At 41.9% G+C, this 19,571-nt stretch overlaps 1 protein-coding gene across 10 annotated transcripts; it reads right to left on the bottom strand.

The window, feature by feature from the left end:
• Positions 1-45: 45 nt before the first annotated feature.
• On the bottom strand, positions 46-17,618 carry LOC133468226 (triadin-like). 10 transcript variants are annotated; one of them, XM_061753871.1, is made up of 30 exons: positions 17,479-17,618; positions 14,151-14,366; positions 13,258-13,302; positions 12,523-12,648; positions 12,353-12,379; positions 11,908-11,973; positions 11,669-11,695; positions 9,857-11,212; positions 9,646-9,777; positions 9,488-9,550; positions 9,148-9,189; positions 8,927-8,995; positions 8,821-8,856; positions 8,646-8,705; positions 8,392-8,445; positions 8,263-8,310; positions 7,840-8,181; positions 7,553-7,633; positions 7,438-7,476; positions 7,281-7,328; positions 6,665-6,709; positions 6,537-6,587; positions 6,407-6,457; positions 5,976-6,104; positions 5,855-5,890; positions 5,243-5,293; positions 5,121-5,150; positions 4,667-4,699; positions 3,447-3,485; positions 2,777-2,876 (listed from the first exon to the last, which is right to left on the bottom strand). In XM_061753871.1, exons 1-28 carry the CDS (start codon positions 17,606-17,608, stop codon positions 4,668-4,670), a joined length of 3,432 nt encoding a protein of 1,143 aa, XP_061609855.1. In that variant the 5' UTR covers positions 17,609-17,618; the 3' UTR covers positions 2,777-2,876; positions 3,447-3,485; position 4,667. The 10 variants fall into 10 exon arrangements, with proteins under 10 accessions (XP_061609847.1, XP_061609848.1, XP_061609854.1 ...); XM_061753863.1 differs by lacking the exon at positions 4,667-4,699 and having other exon boundaries at positions 46-2,876; XM_061753864.1 differs by lacking the exon at positions 4,667-4,699 and having other exon boundaries at positions 46-2,876; positions 13,258-13,299.
• Between the last annotated feature and the right edge of the window lie 1,953 nt (positions 17,619-19,571).

Below are 19,571 nucleotides of genomic sequence, written 5' to 3'. Positions count from 1 at the left end.
AGTTTATATATGAATGATGTGATAACCGAACAAATATTCCACTCATGTGTCAATACTTATGGTTTTATTATAATTAATAAATATTGTTTGATCTTTTTTTCCCTGTTAGTGATGAAAAAACAAATGTTATAATTTATTTTGTAATATGAACTTTTGCTGCCTCTTTTTTTCCCCTTATTAAAGTTGACCAACATTGTCAGGTGTACTGAAATTTGATTATTATGATTCATATTTAAGGAACATGAACTTGTGCAACAACCTGCTTCCTCTTACAACTTGTATAAACTTAAAATTAAATAAAAACAAAACGAAAAGTATTCACATCTGGATTCACACACGCCACTGGTTCCTTCATCATCATTATTCTAAATAATACTTGTTAATATTATTTATTAAAATCGGGAACCATGTTGACAGGACAGCCCTCAAATTCACACAACTTTTTGTGACTGAAAAACAAGAAGCAGCGCACTAAACACCTGCTAGTTGGCTCATTAGCTTGCTAGCTAAGTGGTTAGCTCATGCTAATTCTACATGGGTGATGATTGCGTCCCGAACTGGTTTCAGCAGGAACACAAATGCAACAACTAGCATGTATCATTATTATTTTTTTTGGCAGAGGCTAATGCTAGTCTCGATAACGTAAATGCAACAGATTCGCCCCTTTTGAGATGCGTGCCTACGGCGACGCTAAGCTAGGGAGGTCGAAGTAGTCAGCGCATTCCATGTGTGTGGACCGCGAGAAATCCAAAAGACCGAGGATGCGAGCACATTGCGCTGTATAAGGTTACTCTCAATGCTGTACAATCACAACAAGAGAACTGGGAATAACCTTTCACAGGTACAATTATTTTTTTGACTGAAAAAAAGGTTCGTTATTGATAGCACACGCTTTGGCGTCGACAAAAAAGTAGACCCTGAAAATCCATTGAGAATTTACGTCTTAATTTCAATGTCCATGCATTGCCTTTAATGGGAACGTCGACCTCCCCAGGATGGCCGTTACGTAGACACGTCGATTAGCCTATTTAGTCTTCATAGCTATGAATACAATATAAACCCTTTCGGTACATTTACCAGATTCTCTTGTTGCTTGTGTTTAATGACGGTGCTGATAAAGGAGAGTCTGGTAATTAAACATGCTAGGATGATAATATGTTAACACGCTAATGGATGAATTGTCAAGTGTTTTGTCTTCAAGTCCGCGTACGTCTTAAGACTCAGTTGAGGCTAGTACGGCTCTGAACCACGTGACTTGGACCTTGCGCAACCGCAGCAACGTATGCTAACGTATGCTAGGTGCTAACACAATGAGGTCACTGGACGCTTTTTATTTAAAAAAACTGATCTTATCACACGGTGGAGTCTAGTGAAAATACTCGCTTTCTTTCTTTCCTCATCAAGTAAGACATCGATAGACAACGTGTGGCATCGCTAAATGTTAGCTTAGTAGCCAACCGGCCGCAGGCGTTGCTTTAACGTACAGCCGAAGACGTTAAGTCACCGATCGGCCCGACTGATGAACATGATCGGTCTCCGGTGTTGGTCGTGCTAACGCACACTTCCTCTCTCTGAACGTAGGCCCTTAATTTGACTAATGCTAGAATTTCGCTCGAGCCTGAGTTAGCTGTAAATTAACATCAGATCATAACCACGTTTTTGTCAAGTATTTAAGTGCATTTTAGCATTAGCGTCATTAGCATGTGTTCAGAGGCAGGTGGGGCACAAGTGTGGAAGAGACAGGGCTCCTGGGGTTTGACAGAGTTAAATTTAAAAAACAAAACAAAAAAAAGAGTGAATCAAAATTATGGGGAAAAAAACATTTTGTATTCGGGGCAAATGGTCCAGTGCCCCATCATATCCAGCAGATGGTGCTGCAGTTGGGGGGGGGAGCTTGCTTTCCTTTAAATACGTTTTGTATTTCATACTCATGTTGCTAATAAAGAAAACTTTATTAGTGCCCTTTGTGAATTCTACGTAGCAACAAGTGTCGCAATCGTGTTACACACCTAAGAAAATAAATAATGTTGAGTACATCTGCTAGCTAGCTAACATTTCCGCTTTCTTTGTAAAAGTAATCAAAATGTTCTTGTCTTTTTTTTTTTAATAGGGCATTAGTGCCCAATTATTTCCACGTAGGAATAAGCGATGCAGTCACTCAACAAAGAAAATAACTAGATTTCTGTCTGCTAGAAAGATAAAATGCTATTTGTTTTTATTATTTACTGTATATAAAACATGTTTTGAATGAAGCAATTAGGTTTTTTGTTTTTTTCTAAATATAATTATTTTCCTGAATTTCATGTTTTCAAAATTGGCCATCTGTGCCCTGTGAATACCACTTAGCAACGAGTTTTACAACCGTGTAACATGATTGGACAAAGTCACTCCGTGTCACTACATTTTCAAGCTAGCTAAATTTCCCAAATGTAGACGTTTTCTGCCAGCCCTCACAGTCTTTTCTCTGTTCTGTGGGGTTCTGTGAGGTGTTAGCATTGTATGAATTCTACCTAGCATCAAGTGATGGAGTAAAAAAAGGCTTAATTTTTATGTGATTACTATGTACATTTCACTTATACTGTATTTTTTTTTTTTATCCGAATGAGAAACCCCAGGAGCTCAGTTATGTAGTTGAAAAATAAAAACAAATATTTCAGTCATTGTTGCCCCGAATGGAAAAGAGTCCCTTGTACGATGTCCTGATTGGGTATGTTGAAGGCCGCCCTACTGCCTCAACGGCCTGGCCGCCCTCTGCTGCTCGAGTAGGGACTTGAGGGCGGGCGGCACGGCGGTGGGCGGCGTTGCCGGGCTGAACGGTCGCAGGGGGTACTGTGCATTTTTGCCGGGTACATAAACACACTGGAAGTATCGCTGAGCTGCGAACATACACAGGAAGTCAACCTTTACTTTGAAAATAAAAACAGGAAGTGAATGATGAAGTGTATCTTGTCACTGTCAGAATAAATCAAAATCATCAAGGTCAGGTTTCAAAGTTTGAATTGACTGAGTGCTCACTAACCCTCTTCTTTTGGACTGACACTGCCCTCTCGTGGCGAGGAGGGTTAACTGCAGTTACATTGAATGTACAGTTCCCCCTGCTGGAGGGAACATTTACCAGTAATTGATGCCCTTCATAAAAAATGCCACCAGATGGTGACAAAGCACTACATTAATCTAAATGAAACCCCTCAACTCACTTCAACATAGTTATTTGGCACCAAATTTGCGGCAAAGCACTACCTTTTTCGAAATGAAACTCCTCAATTCACTTGAACAAAGGTCCTCCGCATTAAAAGCCACAAGATGGCGCCAAAGTAATACTTTTAGTGCTTTGACCTGAGCATCGGTGGGTTTTTCAGCAAATAAGGAAGGTTAGGTTACCATAAAAACCTGCAAATAGAAGAATTTGCGAATGCCAAACTGAATATGTATGAACATGTACTGACCTGATTTCTGCTTTCCTGTACTTTCGTCCGCTGTCTTTTCTACGAGAGACACACACAGTAAAACAGACTGAGATACTATGTTGTATGCTAACAAGAAGTCAGATGTGAAGGAAGACGGGTGGTGTTGTAGTTTCAGCATGCGTCAAAGGTTTAAAAGTCAACATGTGAACTAGTACAATTAGTGCAAATACAACAGAACTTCTAAAGCTAGGGGTGGACAATCTTTGGGGCTTAAGGACCACTTTTTTTTTTTTTTTTTTTTAAACAGCTCGACCAGCTTTTGTGAAGACAAATGTGTGTGTAATATATGTAGCACTTTAAGAATACAGTAATTCTCATTTGATTTTTTACATATGATCTGCTCCATTCTTCAGTTTCTTTAAGTATTTATGCGATCAATAGTTCTGTAAAAAAAATCTTTTTTTTTCTTCCTAAAATTGGTGAATTGAAATGAACTTAATTTTTTAAAAATTGATTTATTATTTATTTAGCTCATACAAAATTATATAGCTTTATTGTAAATAATTTAAAACATATTAGTAAAAATTTTTTTTACAAATATGAACATTATTTTTGTGATTTTCTTTCATATCATAATTCTAAATATAAACATACATGTCAATACAATTGGTTAGTTAATTATGGCTAAATTAAGTATAATTAAAAAAAATTCTTATTGAATTTTTCATTGATTTGACTAATTCAATAATTTGTTAATTGATTATAGGAAAGAAAATAGAGGTAAAATAAGCCATTTATGGAGCTGTAATATTTCTGCATTTATTTTATTACATACATACGTATGCGGTGAATTCATTATAATTAGATTCATTCTAAAACATTCAAATGAATATAAAAACATTCCTTTTGTTATTAAAATAAAACACTTTTTCCTTATTTTACATCCACATTTTCACTTTTGTTTTGGTTTTGGTTTGACCTCATTCCCTCACAATCTGCCCGACATTTTGGATTGAAAAATCAAACGTGGCCCTTGAGCCCAAAAGTTTGTCCACCCCAGACTTAGAGGTTTGATTGTATTGAAAGGAGATGAATGGGAACAAAGTGCGGAAGGGGGAACGTTGCTACGGGAAAGAAGACTCGATCAGAAGAAAGAACATTTGGGAGTGTTATGTTGCTGATTATAAATCAAATTGTTACAGCTCATCTTCATATTGTGCCGATGAGAGGAAAAAGACAATTAGACACAAAGCAAATACCTCAGGCTTTATGGGAAGCTCTTTTTCCTCCCTCTGATGACAACAAGCATTAAAACACTTGAGTTTATTCTTTCAAAAACATGAGCATGAAATCCTTCTGACCACTTGGGGGCGTTAGAGGGAGAAAAAGCTGTGGCGTGTTGCCGTCTTGTTAGCACTGATTGCCAGTTATTTACAACTTTTTAATACATATATTAGGAGGGAAATACTTGAACAACCTCCAGACAGCTGGCGCCAAAGATACCATTTGACTATATTGCACTTTATTTGCACAACTTAACATTATGCTCTACTTATTTTAATTGCTTTTGCTTTCATTTGATATCATAGTATTTCTGATTTCATTCTGAACCATGTAATAGTGTCATCATATTCAATGTTTGTAGTCAAGTCATCAAATCTCATTGGTCACACAAGTGGAGATAGTGAAAGAATTGGATGCTTCCATACTTACTGGCTTGTGAAGGTTCTTGGTCTTTTTTGTCTGAAACATAACCAAAGAAAAACATGAAAAAAAATAACCTGCCTGAAATGTAAATTAATTTAAAATTAATTTCATTTAAAATTGTTGCAAACCTTTAATGTCCTTCAAGGACCTTTCATTTTCCTCAGCCTGATTGGCTTTGCCTGTGATGACACAGTAGAAAACATGCTGTATGTTTTTTAAATAAAATAAAAATGTACATTTTTTAAAATAAATTCACATTGTAAATAAATAGTAAAAGTACAGAATGTTAGTAGAGGAATAATAAAGTATATTGGATTGAATGTCCACTTTTATGTTATAAAAGATGGGTGGGCAAACTATTGTGATCATTTCATTAAAAAAAAAAAAAAGTTAAAATGTGTGTGACATATAGAAAGAATAATAAAGTCATGACTTATTTTCCCTTTTTATTTCACTGGTGGTGCGACAAATATTACAGGACTCTTGATAATGTAATTGTTGTATACAGTATACAAAATGTTAAAATTTTACTCATATTTTTCTATACTATCAATTAATATATAAATAAATACAAATGAATGCATGCACTTTAAATAAACAATTTTAGGACAAATAACTAAATTAATACAACAAATATGACAAGACTCTTGATAACGTAAATGCTCGGTACACCACAATTTGCCCACTTCTGACATAAAATCATCAAGCGTACATAAACATGAAACAGGTATTAAACTTACTTTTCTTGCTCGTCAGTAAAGTTGTTCTCATTTTGGCTGAAGACACACACAAAAAAGCACACGCGTCAATCATCAGTCCACATGCAAGCAGCCATTTTGAATTCAATGGTGGCGGCCTCACGCGTTTGCGACGTTGAAGATTTGTCAAGTTTGTCGGTCGCGTTTGTCCTCTTCAGCGTGTCCAGCAGTCCGCCCGTCAGCCTGCTCGGCCGCAGCTGCGCTTCTGCCGCCGTGGGACTTTGACTTGGACCTGCCGCGAGGCAAAAAAAACCTTAGAAGACATCCGATGAGCAAGTCACTTACAAGCCAAATGTAGAGCTGCGCTCTGGGGCCTGTAACGTGAACATACATTTGACACACCACAGAGACGTGTTGTTAACAATCCAGGCTAATTTTGAATGGGTAAAAAAAATACAATAATCGCCAAGTCTATAAAAATCTGTCATAAACCAAGCCTTTGTCTCCGCTCTCAAACGCTGTGGGCGTGTCCGCTGAATGCGCCGAAACCACGCCCCTCTCAACTGTCCACTGCAAATCAAATACTACTTTTACCTCTTTTGGCCGTAGAGGAGGAGGAGGTCTTCCTTTTGCCCTTGGCAGCATCTGAGTGACCCAAAAAAAAAAAAAAAAAAAGCGTTGCCGTGACGACCTCAAATCACATGACTGACAGCCAATGAGTGACCTGTCTTTGAGGCAGAGGTGGAGCTTCTCTTCCGTCTCGCCGCTGTGGCTTCTGATGTGAAGAAAGAATGACGATGGGTCAAAAGGTGACATCATCACCACGGCAACCAGCATCTTAAGGACAATTACCTCTCCTTGGAGGAGCTGCTGCACTTTTGCTTCGGGCTTTTACAGCTGAATGCAAAGGAAAGCAAGATTGCAACGTGGGGTTCAGACACCAACGTGATTAATAAACTTTTTTTTACATGAAAGTAATAATTTTTTGAAGACTGTGCGCTCTAGTTTCATGACTGGCGTAAATCCAGCGCTTACACGAGGGGGCGGGTTAGACCCAGTGTTGGTAATGTGGACCGGCGTATATCAGCACATTTAAAAGTCTGCGCTGGTGTGGGAGTGTTCACAGCTGACTTTGATCCTGACCAATCGAAGGGGCTCCTCTCATACCCTTTAAATGCGGCACAATAATGTCGCGACAAGACGTTTATGTAAGCGTAATCGCAGCAATCCGTGCATTGTCACTGCTCTTGGCCGGTATGCTAGCATATAACGTTAGCGGGTACCCTTATTCATAGCCATGACTCTGACTGGCCATGTGTAACATCGATCCATCCAGCCATTTTCTGAACCGCTTCTCCTCACTAGGGTCGCGGGCGTGCTGGAGCCTATCCCAGCTATCATCGGTCATATGGTGGAATTTACTTGCTGTCCAACACTGGGAATAAAATACCAATCTTTAGTTATCCACCTGTCTGTGTAGCTCCAGCTTTGGTTTTGTCTTTTGCGAGTCCATCATCTGAAAAAGACAACAAGCACACGGAGCTGGTTCGCCGTGTTCCTAATGAAGTAGCCGCAAAGCTTCTCCGCAAATGTTGTTGTACAAGTGGCGAGGGAATGCAAAGTACCTTTGTGATCCTCAGCTGTCTTCCTTTTCTTCATAGCTTCTGGATTGAACACATGACTCATACATTCAAACATTGCAATAACGTTTATAAAACCCAAGCGAGAAAAGTGGCATGCCTTTCTTTGCAGATGATGCCGTCGTCACGTCTTCTTTGACACGCTCTGATTCGGCTTTCACTTCTGGTTCTGCTGCTTCGTCTTTCAAGAGGAAACAGTTGAGGTGTGTGAAGAGAAAGGCGACAAACAGATATAGTTTATCAACAGAGAACCAGGAAGTCTGTGTTGGGTGTTTTCGTATATACAAACTGGGTGTGACCATAAAAAAAAAAAACAAATCTTGCTCCAATTGTGCTGTAGGATATTGTTGACTTCTTTCACTCTGTTGTGGTTCAAGTCTTCCTCACCTTTCTGGACTTCGGGCTGAGTGGGAGGTGCTTGTTCCGTGGCTCCTGATTGGACGGGTTCGACCGGACGGACAGGTTCAACCGGCTGGACCGGTTCCGCTCGTTGTAGCGGTTGGACAGGCTGGACTGGTTCAGTTGGTTGCACTGGCTGAACTGTTTTAACAGGTTGTACAGGCTGGACCGGTTCTACTGGTTGGACTGGTTCTGGCGGCGGCTGCACGACAGGTGGCACGGGCTGAGCAAAGTGTTGGTAGTGAGGGTAGAGCGGCGGCATCATCGGGTGCGCTTGGTAAAGCGGCAGCGGGTGGACGGGATGGGTGGTCAGAACCGGAGCAGCAGAACCTGGAAAGAAAAAAAAAGGATAAAGAGCTCCAGTCATGTCAGAACACGAGCCGCACAGGAAGTGGATATCCGGCGGGCAACCTGAGGCGGTCGGAGGCGGGTACGGCGTGTCCGTCACGATCTGGTGAACTGCGAGACAAAAATATTTGGAGGTGAAGGACACACAGATCAATTTTCTTCTTGCGATAAGTCCAGTTTTTGAACACTCACCGTACCAGCCGGGAGGGGACGGACAGTAGACCGGTGCTGGTCTGCAAGGACCGACTGGAAGCAACACAATGCGCTATGTTGAGTCATAGATTAGCATAGCATCAGTCACTGCAGTGGAGAGCTATAAAAGGCGCTTTCCTCGACATATGCATGAGCCTTGACGTATAAGTTGAACATCAGTCATAAATGTATGTGTTTGTGTGCATGTCTATACACTATGTATACATTTATCATTGAATAAAGGACAGCGGTACCGTCTTGTACTGGTTCTGGGACTTGTATTGGTTTTGGACTTTGCTTCTCAGCACGTTGCTCTAGCGAACACACAGAAACAGCAGAAGGTTAAGTACCATCTTTTTGAACCTGATCTATGATTTACAGTATCGTTTCAATAAGCGCTATTATAAATTGGATCTATGATTGGCTTACTTGTTTTGGACTTCTTGCTTTTTTCCTCTTTCTTGGCTAGTTAAGGACAAAAAAGAACATATGGGATCCGAGCAGGACCAGCACGCATGCCGTCATCTCCACGTACCTTTGACAAGAGTCGGAATCCCCCTGACGCGTCTCATTTTGGGCTCCAGACTGGCAATCCTGGGAAGAGCTGGGACGTAAACGCGTGCGTTATTCACACGTCATCAACATCGAAACAACAATCTACAAAGTCAAAGGTAAGTTACATCAGTCAACTCAAAAGTCAGCAAGTCAAGTCAGACACGGAACACAAGAGGTGTCTTCTGATCATCAAAACATTACCTGTTCTTTTGGGTTTTTCTGTGGTCTTCACTGCTTTCGATTCTTCACGTGGAAAAAAAGCATAACAACATTGTTGCAAAGTCACACGGCATCCCATCGACGTGAGATTCTCAAAAGGTGAGAAAAAAAAGTGAACCATCGTGTTCATCTTTAGTTTCTTACTAATGTGCTCTGAACTTCACTTTCAACATGAAACCTTGGATTACGTTTAAAAGGCAAAATCTTGTGCTTCCCCGCATTGGGTCCCGGGGTGACAAGAGCTGAGAACCGATGCTGCCATCGTTTCATTTTCTACACTTTCTGCTTCTGATGTTGTGACTCGTCGCCACGGCGCACTGACCTTTCTTCTTGGCGCTTCGCACGGCGGACACTCGTGTCTTTGGCGGACTCGTGCAGGGACACACTGGAACCGCACGAAAAGAAGAAGAAGAAGAAGAAACAAAGAAGGTTATGTTCCTCATAGAAGCGCAGAAGTTGTCGCCACGTTTCCTCGCTGACCTGCATGTGCTTCAGCTTCAAGTTTTGTCACCTTGTGCTCCTCTTCTTTGCCGGCCTTCTCCGCTTTCTCTCCTTCTTCATCTCCACCGACCGGTGGGCTCAGCTCCTCCACATCCACGTGTTGAGCGCTGACTGATAGATCGACACATAGATGCGTACAGTATCTACAGTGCATATGAATCTCCATGACGCGCGTATGTCAACACGATACCTGATGGCGAGTCTTCTTCGCTCTCCTCCTCGTCTTCATCTGATGACCACTTTGGTGTGATGTCATCTTCGAGCTCAAGGTCTTCCTCACCCGAGGTCAAAGGGAGTGAGCCCGCATCGTCGTCACCCTCGTCGTCTTCGTCCAAGGGAGGTGGTGCAATTTCTTCTGCATCCTCCTCCTCATCATCATCGATCATGTCATCATCGGTGACATCATCGGGTTTGTGGTCTTCGGTGCTCTCCGATTGGCCAAAATCAAGGCGGGCGAGGTCTTCGTCCAAAAGGTCTTCCTCATCATCTTCGCCATCATCATTGACATCATCAGGTTTGTTGGCGTCTGATTGGACGAGAACTTCCTCCTTGATTTCTTCTTCATCGTCTTCTTCATCATCATCGTCGTCAGCCAACGACGCTCCCGAAGTGACATCTTCATGTTTGAGAGCCAACATTTTGAGAGGTTCCTCCTCCTCTTCCTCGTTGTCATCATCATCTTCGTCAGGGACAGGAGCAAGAGGAAGGTCAGCTTCATCTTCCTCCCTGGACTGAAGCACGAGATCCTCATCTCCCTCGTCTTCCTCGTCCCTTGTTATATCTTCATCACCGTAGTCACCCTCAGAGGTAGCAGGTGCATCCTCCTCCTCATCATCTTCATCATCATCTTCATGAGCTGTGCGTTCTTCTCCTTCTTCGTCCTCTTGGGTGTCATCCTCATCAATCTCAGCTGTGGCGACCTCATCTTCCTTTTCATCATCGTCTTCATCAGTCTCAGGTTTGGAGGCCTCATCTTCCTCATCCTCAGGAGCCGCCTCCTCTTCATCTTCGTCAGTCCCAAGTTTGGAGGCTCCATCTTCATCTTCAGCAGCAGCAGTGACCTCCTCCTGCTCCTCCTCCTCCTCCTCCTCCTCTTCCTCATCCTCATCCTCCTCTTCCTCCTCCTTCACCTCTGCAGTGGCTTCCGCTCCCTCCCCCTCTTCCTCCTCTTCTTCATCACCCACTCCTTCCTCCTCCTCCTCCTCCGCAGCAGCCACCTTCTCTTCATCATCTACCACCTCCTCCACTTCATCTGCAGCTGCTTCATCTCCATCCTTGTCTTCCTCCTCATGAGCCGCAACGACTCCTTCATCCACTGTATCTTCCTCCTCCTCCTCCTCCTCCTCCTCCTCCTCCTCTTCAGCTGCTTCATCCACCACACCTTCCTCCTCCTCTTCTTCATATTCTGCAGCAAGCTCTTCCTCCTCTTCTTCTTCCTCTTCTTGCGCCTCCTCCTCCTCCTCATACACCTCATCCTCCTCTTCCTCGTCTTCGTCCTGGTGGACCGCTTCAACCAGTCGTGCCTTCTTCACTTGCATCCCGATGACTTCAACAAACAAGAGACAATTCATCAGCATGTTCACGGGGAAATTTGCAGTTTAAAAGAAAAAGAAAAACACTGGCAAGATTCCATTGTAGTTGAATGAAGTTGTTTTCCAATCATCAACTTCCACAGAAATAATAGCAATACATACTTTTTGTGCTTCCCTTTGGGAAAATATCCCTTTTTCAAACTTGCTAGTCGCCTTTTGGAAAAATAGTCGCCAGAGAGTTCGGAAAAGTCGCTCGACATAGTGACCAAATCATCAGTTCATTGTCAACACTGACTGTGCCTCTCTGTTTCCAGCCATCATGTTGTTTATTGTAAGCAGTGCACATCAGTGGGGGCACGCTTTGAACCACAGAAGCCATTAGAAAAATTGTGGTGTCAAATGACAACATTAGCAGTATTATCAACTTCTTTTTACACCCGTTACAAAAAGAAAATAGTGTACGCACGTACCTTTACTTCGGGATGGTAGAAACTCCCCTGGAATGCAAAAAAAAAAAAAGAAGACAAAAAATGAGCATGGAGATTCAGTTTGACCACACAGCTCCATGTTAGCATGTTAGCAGTTAGCGACAAGCCGGAGAAGAAAGCCCGAGTGTATTTTAGTGTCATCAAACACAACTGTTGTTACTCGGTTACACTTAATGACACCATCACAGAACAATTAGCAATTCGACTTTAGCATTAAGTACCTTTTCTCCTCTTAAGATTCACCTCCACTTGCTCTTCCACCTCCGCCTCCTCCGACCACGTTGTCGCTTTGAGACGGTTCATAAGTACATATGTCATGATGCATTTATGCATAAAGGACTATCATTAACAGTCGGAGGTCGTCTACAATTAGAGCTGAGCGATATCGACGAAAAAATAAAATGTTCACATCAGCGAGGACACAAAAATAAAAAATAAAAAAAATAGTTAAAAGAAAAAAAATCGTTCTAAGCAATAAACTGGAATTAATCTCTCCAATTGGCCAATCTCCAACCGTGCGTTTCTGTAGTTTATAATGTGATGCAGTGCAAGAGCGAGGCCAAAGCGTTGCCAGCTTCAGATGGGGAACCGCAGTGATGTCATCTGGAGCGACTGCAGTACTCTATAACAAGCAAAGCGAGTTTGTGCGAGTATGTTGACGCTCACCTTTTTTCCTCACAGCGTAGAGATTTCCTAAAGAAGAAGAAGGAAAAAAAAAAACATCAGACTGAATCAGTCTTCCCACCACCAGTTAGGTTATCAAAGGGTACATATTATGGAAAAGTGACTTTTTAATGTCCATCCTTCCATTCCATCACTCTCCTTTCATGCCCTACCATCATCTTCATCGGGGGCAACCAGGCTGGCGGCAAACTTGAGCATGGCACGGATGGAATTGGTGGACCTCTCCACCACGTCGTTGACGGCCTTGGCCGGGTCCGTGCCGATCCTGCCGAGGCCTCCTGCAGGGAAGAGCTTTCCATCAACATTTGATTGACAGGCTCACGGTCTGAACACAACAGGCCAGCTTTAACGTGCTCATTCATTTCATTTGAATACATAATGGTGCTAACATACCCACTGGTCACTTTATTAGGTACATTATCTAATGAGATCCATTCCAAAAAAATTCTGCCCGCTTTTTGCACAACTTATTTAACTACACGAGAGACTCCAAATATCACAAGCAACTCATCCTTACCATTTGTCATGTGTACGTAATAAAGTGGCCAGCAAGTTCAATTCCCCCCTCACTTCCATTTACAACCGCATTCTACCAGCAAAATGCCAAAATCAAATCAAATAAAGATGCCTATGACAAGAGTTGTGTTCAGAGGGGCTCGTTTTTTTTTTTGGGGTGCCGATTCAAGCTCACCTGAAGTTCAAATATGATAAAAAAAAAGAATTATAAAAGTAATAATCTGCCAGGGTTTTTATCACATTTGAACACTCAAGAATCACTACTGCACAAATAAGAGCTATAGGGGGGCGCACTCAAGGAGGTTAGTGGGGGGGGGGGGGGGGGGGGGTCTGCGAGAAGAGGGGGTTAGTCAGGGGGAGGTTCTTCTTGCCTCGACGCTCTGAGTCCTTAAAAACTTTCCTGATGCCAGGACCTGCTGGGATGACACACAGCAGCAGGAAAGTAGAAAACGAAGAAACAGAAAGAAGAAGAAGAAGGAGAGAAGAGCTCTTCTCGTAGCTTTGTCGTCATGCTCGTGAATAGAAAAACATATTTGCTAAACATATTCACAACTCCAGTGGGATGTCCAGCAAGGGCTGCGCGATTGCCTTCAAACCGTCTCCGTCCTTCTCATTCGCAAACAATGTGAAAACGGGAATGAAAATTGCTAGGCACTTTATTTTTTGAAATAGTTGCCCGAAGGGTCCGGAAAAGCTCTAAATATAGTCATATACTTATTTGTCAACACTGACTGTGCTCTTTTGTTAACAAGCTCCGCTCTGTGTGCAGCCGTGTTGTTAGTGTAAGCAGTGCGTGTCAGCAAGGACGCTAAAAAGAAACTCGATTGGAAAAAAAATAAATAAATAAGTCCCGATGCATGACCTTGAAGTCATCGATAAAATTGAGGAATCGCCCATGCCTATATCCAGCATACAAAAACTACACAACGATGAGAAGACATACAGGAAGTGACATCACATTAAAAGCAGGAAACGCCCAACGTCTAAATGCATCCTCTCTTGATATCAAAGTTAACTATATAGAGCCAAAACGATACTAGTATTACTCTGCCTCCATCTGCTGGCATCTTGGTGTCATGAAACTGTTGAAGTTATTTGAGGAGTTTCATTACTCCTCTTAGTGACATTTTGACACAGAAGCGATCTTTGTGCAGCATTTAGACGAAAAGAATGTTAAAATAATCCCTCAATAATGGCCGCATAAATCACAAATGGAGATGTGACTAACCACAGAATGCAAATAAACAAACACAGAAGTGCTCACCTGAGATGGTTTTGTAGTCGGCCAGGTCGAACACGATGACGAAAACGCACGACCACGTGACCACGAGGGCCAGCACGAGGATCCATGCCAGCGGCGAGCTAAACGTAGAATAAACGTCGTCGGCGAACGTCCGCTTGGACACGCCGGCGGGCGGCGAGCCGACATCGCCGTTCTTGCCGTCAATGACCATTGTGGTGGTGCTGGCGGACGACCTCACTGAAGAGAAACATCCAACAGGAGGTAAACACACGTTTTAGTCAACACTCCTCAATCGTTTACTTTGGTGTGGACAGACTCTGCACACTGTTCCCATAGTTGTTCGACAAAAGTCATAACTATGGCGCTGGCCCTTTTGACATTTAACAGCTTGACTGGATATCTGCGATTCAATTTTGCATAAAGAACATTTCAGATATCTGCAGCATCGTTTCGTCTGGGACCAATGATGCCACGTTTGCCAATCGTGTGTATGGGGTTTATCATTACAGATATCTACAATTCAGTTGCAGATATCCTCTGTGAATTACGGATATCTGAGGCTGAGGCTTTGGCTAGTTAGCATGTCGCGTGACCCGCTAACTATTTGTGTTGACACTGCAGAATTTTTAATAAAAAGCATTTGTAAATGTAAATTTTCTATACACATTTAATGCGGCATATTTACTTCATATTTAATGTTTCGATACCTGTAATGTACTGTATTTACATCATATTTCATTTGTATACAATGCTTATACACCGCTAATGTATGGGCCATTTTTACATCTTACGATATTTATGTCATATTTGACCTCTATGGACTTATAATGGAGCATATTTACATGGAGTCGTGCGACAGACAAGAGCAGCGAGATGGAGGGAAGCGAACAAGCCGACACCGAGGCTGTTAGCCGATCTCTCCCGCCACCTGTCGACTCTGCTCAGCTCGCGCTGGCATCGCCATTGCTGACTCACGAGGCTTAGCGGAACTTGACAAAACACAAACGACACGTAACACAGACGCACAAGACAGACACACACCGGTAAGCGGTCTTTTTTTAAATTATTTTTTTACTGTACTGTACTTTGGTGTGAAGGACGCTACATGAAACCATCCTGTAGTGTCGAGCCTCATCCTTTCGCACTTTTGGGAATAACATCTCAGCGGTCACGTACATTAGTCAGCAGAAATGTTAGTACCAACCTTCATTAGTCAGTACAAATGTTCGTACAATACATAATAGATAGTAGTATATAGTTATTATTATTTTATACAACAAGTATAAAATAAAACCTGGAGCTGCACCCCAATTTTGTTGCATTTGGATCATACACTTTCTATTCTATGTTCTATGTCTATGGTCAGCATAAATGTTCACTCGTTAGTATGAATGTTCACCATTAATACAGATGTTGACTAACATGTCGTCAGCACGTTAGTAAGACTGTTCAATAGTCAGTACAAGACGTGTCATTATTATCGGTGGTTAACTCATTTTTACACTTGTATGAGAGTACAGCAAGTTGAAATGTGAATTAAAAGTTCCATTGATGGCTCTTATTAAACCAAGGAGCAGATTATTTCCGTGATGTCCTGTACGAAAAAGTGTTTCCAGACCTTTTTGAAAATGTTATCCCCGCCAACCTTTTAACCTGACCCGTGAATCATTCTTCATCCTTCCCCGGTGTGATTATTCATCCATGGTGTAGTCGTCCTTTTAAGGCCAGCAGCTATTTTCATTCTTCTCTGATTCCCTGACTTGTCTGATCTCCTCACAAGTCAACAAACTCAGCCCTTTTCCTTATTAATTACGTGTAATGTGCATGCCAGACCACTAGTTGGCGAAGTTAGCACGCCTATTTTCCAGTTTTGGAGGTAGTATCAAAACTGAAAAACCGGACCGGGGTACAAAGATGCACACAATACTCCCGTCCTTTTGTACTGAAAGCAGTCGCTATTGATGGAAGGTGCGTCGGTTGTGTAAAAACGCGCACAGACGTGGTAAATGTCACATCTTTTGTTATTAACTATTAACATTATTAACGCTGATGCATCAATTTTGTTTCGACTGTATACTAGAAACAGACACCTGACATGTCTGCTTCCATGATGAAAAAAAAAACAATCATGTTTGAAATTACACCCTCCATGACATCATCAAAGACACAATCAATGCCAATGGGTCGTGTTCAGCGTGAATATGTACTGACATACGTGCTAAATATGAAACCTTCAAAGACACTGCCAATTCCAGTCAATGAAAAGTGTTCAGTGTTAATATGCAAACTAATAACTAATGATGTTAAAGTAACACTCAGAAACGCATCGACGATATCGGCAAAGACAACATCAAAGACATCAACAAAGGCATCATCAAATATATAATCAAAGACATTGTCAAAAATATTAAAGGAGACGCTATCGGACATCATCAAAGACACCACAAATGTCAAAGGTGTTCAGTACTAATTTGCACGGATCAATCATGCTAAAATTAAAAGACAAAAAGACCATCAAAGACATCAACAAATGCATCATCAAAGACAAAAGGTGGCATTAGCGCTAAACACTGAAAGATATTCAGTTTGTGCACCGATATATACATATATATATATATATATATATCTACAGTATGTTGTAAATATGACATCATCAAAGACATAATCAATGCCACATCACCATCAAAGGTACCATGGAAGACATCTTATGGAGACGCCGTCAATATCAAAGACACATCAATGGGGCAACAAAGACACGATTGAAAACTTTGACGGTCCACAAATACATCAACAAATATAAATCAAAGACACAATCCAAGTCATCATCAAAGACGTAATCAATGACACCCTCATGGCCAATCAATGAACAGTATCCAGCGTTAATGTTCGATGATCCTGCTGTACACCGTGCATGGCGGCCTTACAAATAGATGATACATGATAGCTGCATATTTTTAGCTACGTCCATGCTAAGTACCCTTCACGCGAGAGAGAAAAGCCCCACCTGTCACACAAAACACCTTCCACCAACTTTTTACCTTCTGCTTCCGCCATTGCTCTACATTCAAAGTGTTGCCAGCAGCTTCAGTTGCTATGAAAACAAGATGGATCCGTCCCTGTGGTACGACTGTTATTCCCAAAGTGTCCTCCCCCTCCCCAAAAAAAAGAAAAGTCAATGACGAACACACAAGGAAGGTGGTCCGGCTGGCTGAGGGTCCAAAGTGGGGCTAGACGGAGAAAACCTAGTTGAGGGTGCTCGGAACGTGAGGCTGACGGCCCGCCCCACCTCCGACCCGACAGATTTAGATCGGCGGAGGACGACGCGCGAAGGGGGTGAGACAGAAATCACCTCGTCCCTTTTCAGCTGCTCTTTCAACTTCATGCGGCGTGACTCCGTTTCTGAACCACAATTCATTCACAAGCGCATTTGATCCGGTTTGCTTGGTGAAACTTTCCAATCCGCACCGGTGCACATTCATGTCCTGTTTGTGCGGCGCTTGAGTTATTCTTAGAGCGCCTGCTATTCGCGTTGGCCTTTTTAGGCCAGGGGCGTGACCTTAACCCCCCACCCCTCCACTCATAACACCCCCTCCCCCATGTTAACTAAACCCACCGCCCCCTCCTCCTCATCCACAGCTAAGTGCAGAGCTGTCATCATGTGAACAGAAGCAGGAAAAAGAAGAAAGACGATTATCGATGATTTATTGATACATGTACAGTTATAAACAACACTGCAGAGTACCATTCCTTCTGTTCACATCGCAAGTATGTATTGATTGATTTATAGTTCACTTCACCAACACTACCGGCGTTTTTTAATGTTTTTTTTATTGTTGTTTTGTTTTCCTAAACATTGAAAATAGGAACTATTTATTGATACGGTATATGAACAGTGCATATAACCGACCGCCACCAAATATCCGGTTGTAGGCCGTGCACTTACCCTCTGCACTACACTGTCCACATTCATTGATTAACCCCAAATAAAGTTATGATGTTTTAGTAGGCGTTTTCTGACTTTTTTTTCTTTTTCTTTTTTTGCTTTCTAGCAGAAGCCTGAAGGTTTTGCTTAAACCCTGATTGCTATTTGGAACTGTTCATAATTCCTTCCACCTTGCCTAAGGCCCAAGTTTCATGACCACCATGCTTCTCTGTAAGGATGACGTTCTTTTGGTGGTGAGCATTGTTGTATTTGCACCAAACAAGCCAATAAGTTCAAACTTGGTTTCATTGGCCCATAACATATTGTTTACCTGTGAGTCCTTGGAATTATATATATATAAGAACATGACATGATAGGGGGCAGTAACCCCTGCGATATACACTTTATCCATCGGGTGGCGGTAATGTTCCTAAATTGCGTTTGTCCAGCACCATTGACGCAAGTAGGAAACAGACGGAGAAGAAGAAGAAAAAAATAGCAGTATCGCGCTGCAACAATATAACAATAAGATATTTTTCATATTATCACGTTGACAAGACATACTTGGTATTCTGTGCTTTGATTGAAAAATTATTGCGGCAGGAAATGAGACGTTCTGCTGGTGGGACACAGTACAACTCTGTTTTTCGTTACGAGTAGTTAACTGTCCGCGTGGAACTCGGTGGCGTAATGAACGTAAGTTATAGTAGTATCCCGTTAAATCATCACAGCATGGAGGCTATCCTACCATTTGTTTCATTGTCGCTTTGCCATGTATTATGTTAAGCACATTGCTATATAGTCTACGGCACAGTAGCTAACGCAAAACATCTCCACCCGTTAAAAGAGATGCCCTTTACGTGTCACGCTATTTTAACACTTATCATGTTTAAATAGAAGTGATGTAAACAGTGGGTATGCTACGTTTGGCGATTTTGGACCAGAAAGTTGACGTGTTTAAGGGCTAGTAAAAAAAGAAAGAAAAAAACAGCTATTGTTAGTCGTTTGCTATCAAAATGTGTGGGGGGAAAAAAGCCTTCCGCATAGTTAAGTAAATGAATGTTCGAGCCGTTGAATTTCGAAAGTATGTGCTTCTATCTTCATTGAGAATGTTCGATATTGGTTGTTTACGTCTGTGGGGGCAGGTCAAGTATTTATTTAGTGCTGGAGACCAGCAAAAAACAAAAAAGCCCTCGTTGTTCGTTATTTAGCAAAATGTGGAAAAGCTCTCAGCATTGTTAAATATGCTAATGTTAAGGCGTGACATTTACAAAGCATGTGCTTAATTATTTATTAATAACGTGAGATTTTATTGTTGGTTATGCCCGAATGTTTACTGAGCGCGTTGGCGTCCATCTTTATTTTCCGAACAGCCAGTAGTATAGCACATTGAAGTGACGTCATTTCAACGCGGAAGTGGTGTAAAATAAACGATTTTAATTTTTTTCGTAATTGTTCAGTTGTGATGGATAGCTTCTTCAAAATGCCTCCCCAAAAGAGTTCGGTTCGTAATAAGCCGA

Source organism: Phyllopteryx taeniolatus, chromosome 18 (assembly GCF_024500385.1).
Source record: "Phyllopteryx taeniolatus isolate TA_2022b chromosome 18, UOR_Ptae_1.2, whole genome shotgun sequence".
Lineage (NCBI taxonomy): Eukaryota > Metazoa > Chordata > Actinopteri > Syngnathiformes > Syngnathidae > Phyllopteryx > Phyllopteryx taeniolatus.
The sequence above is the reverse complement of the archived record's forward strand: the minus strand, read 5'-3'. Positions and strand labels throughout refer to the sequence as shown.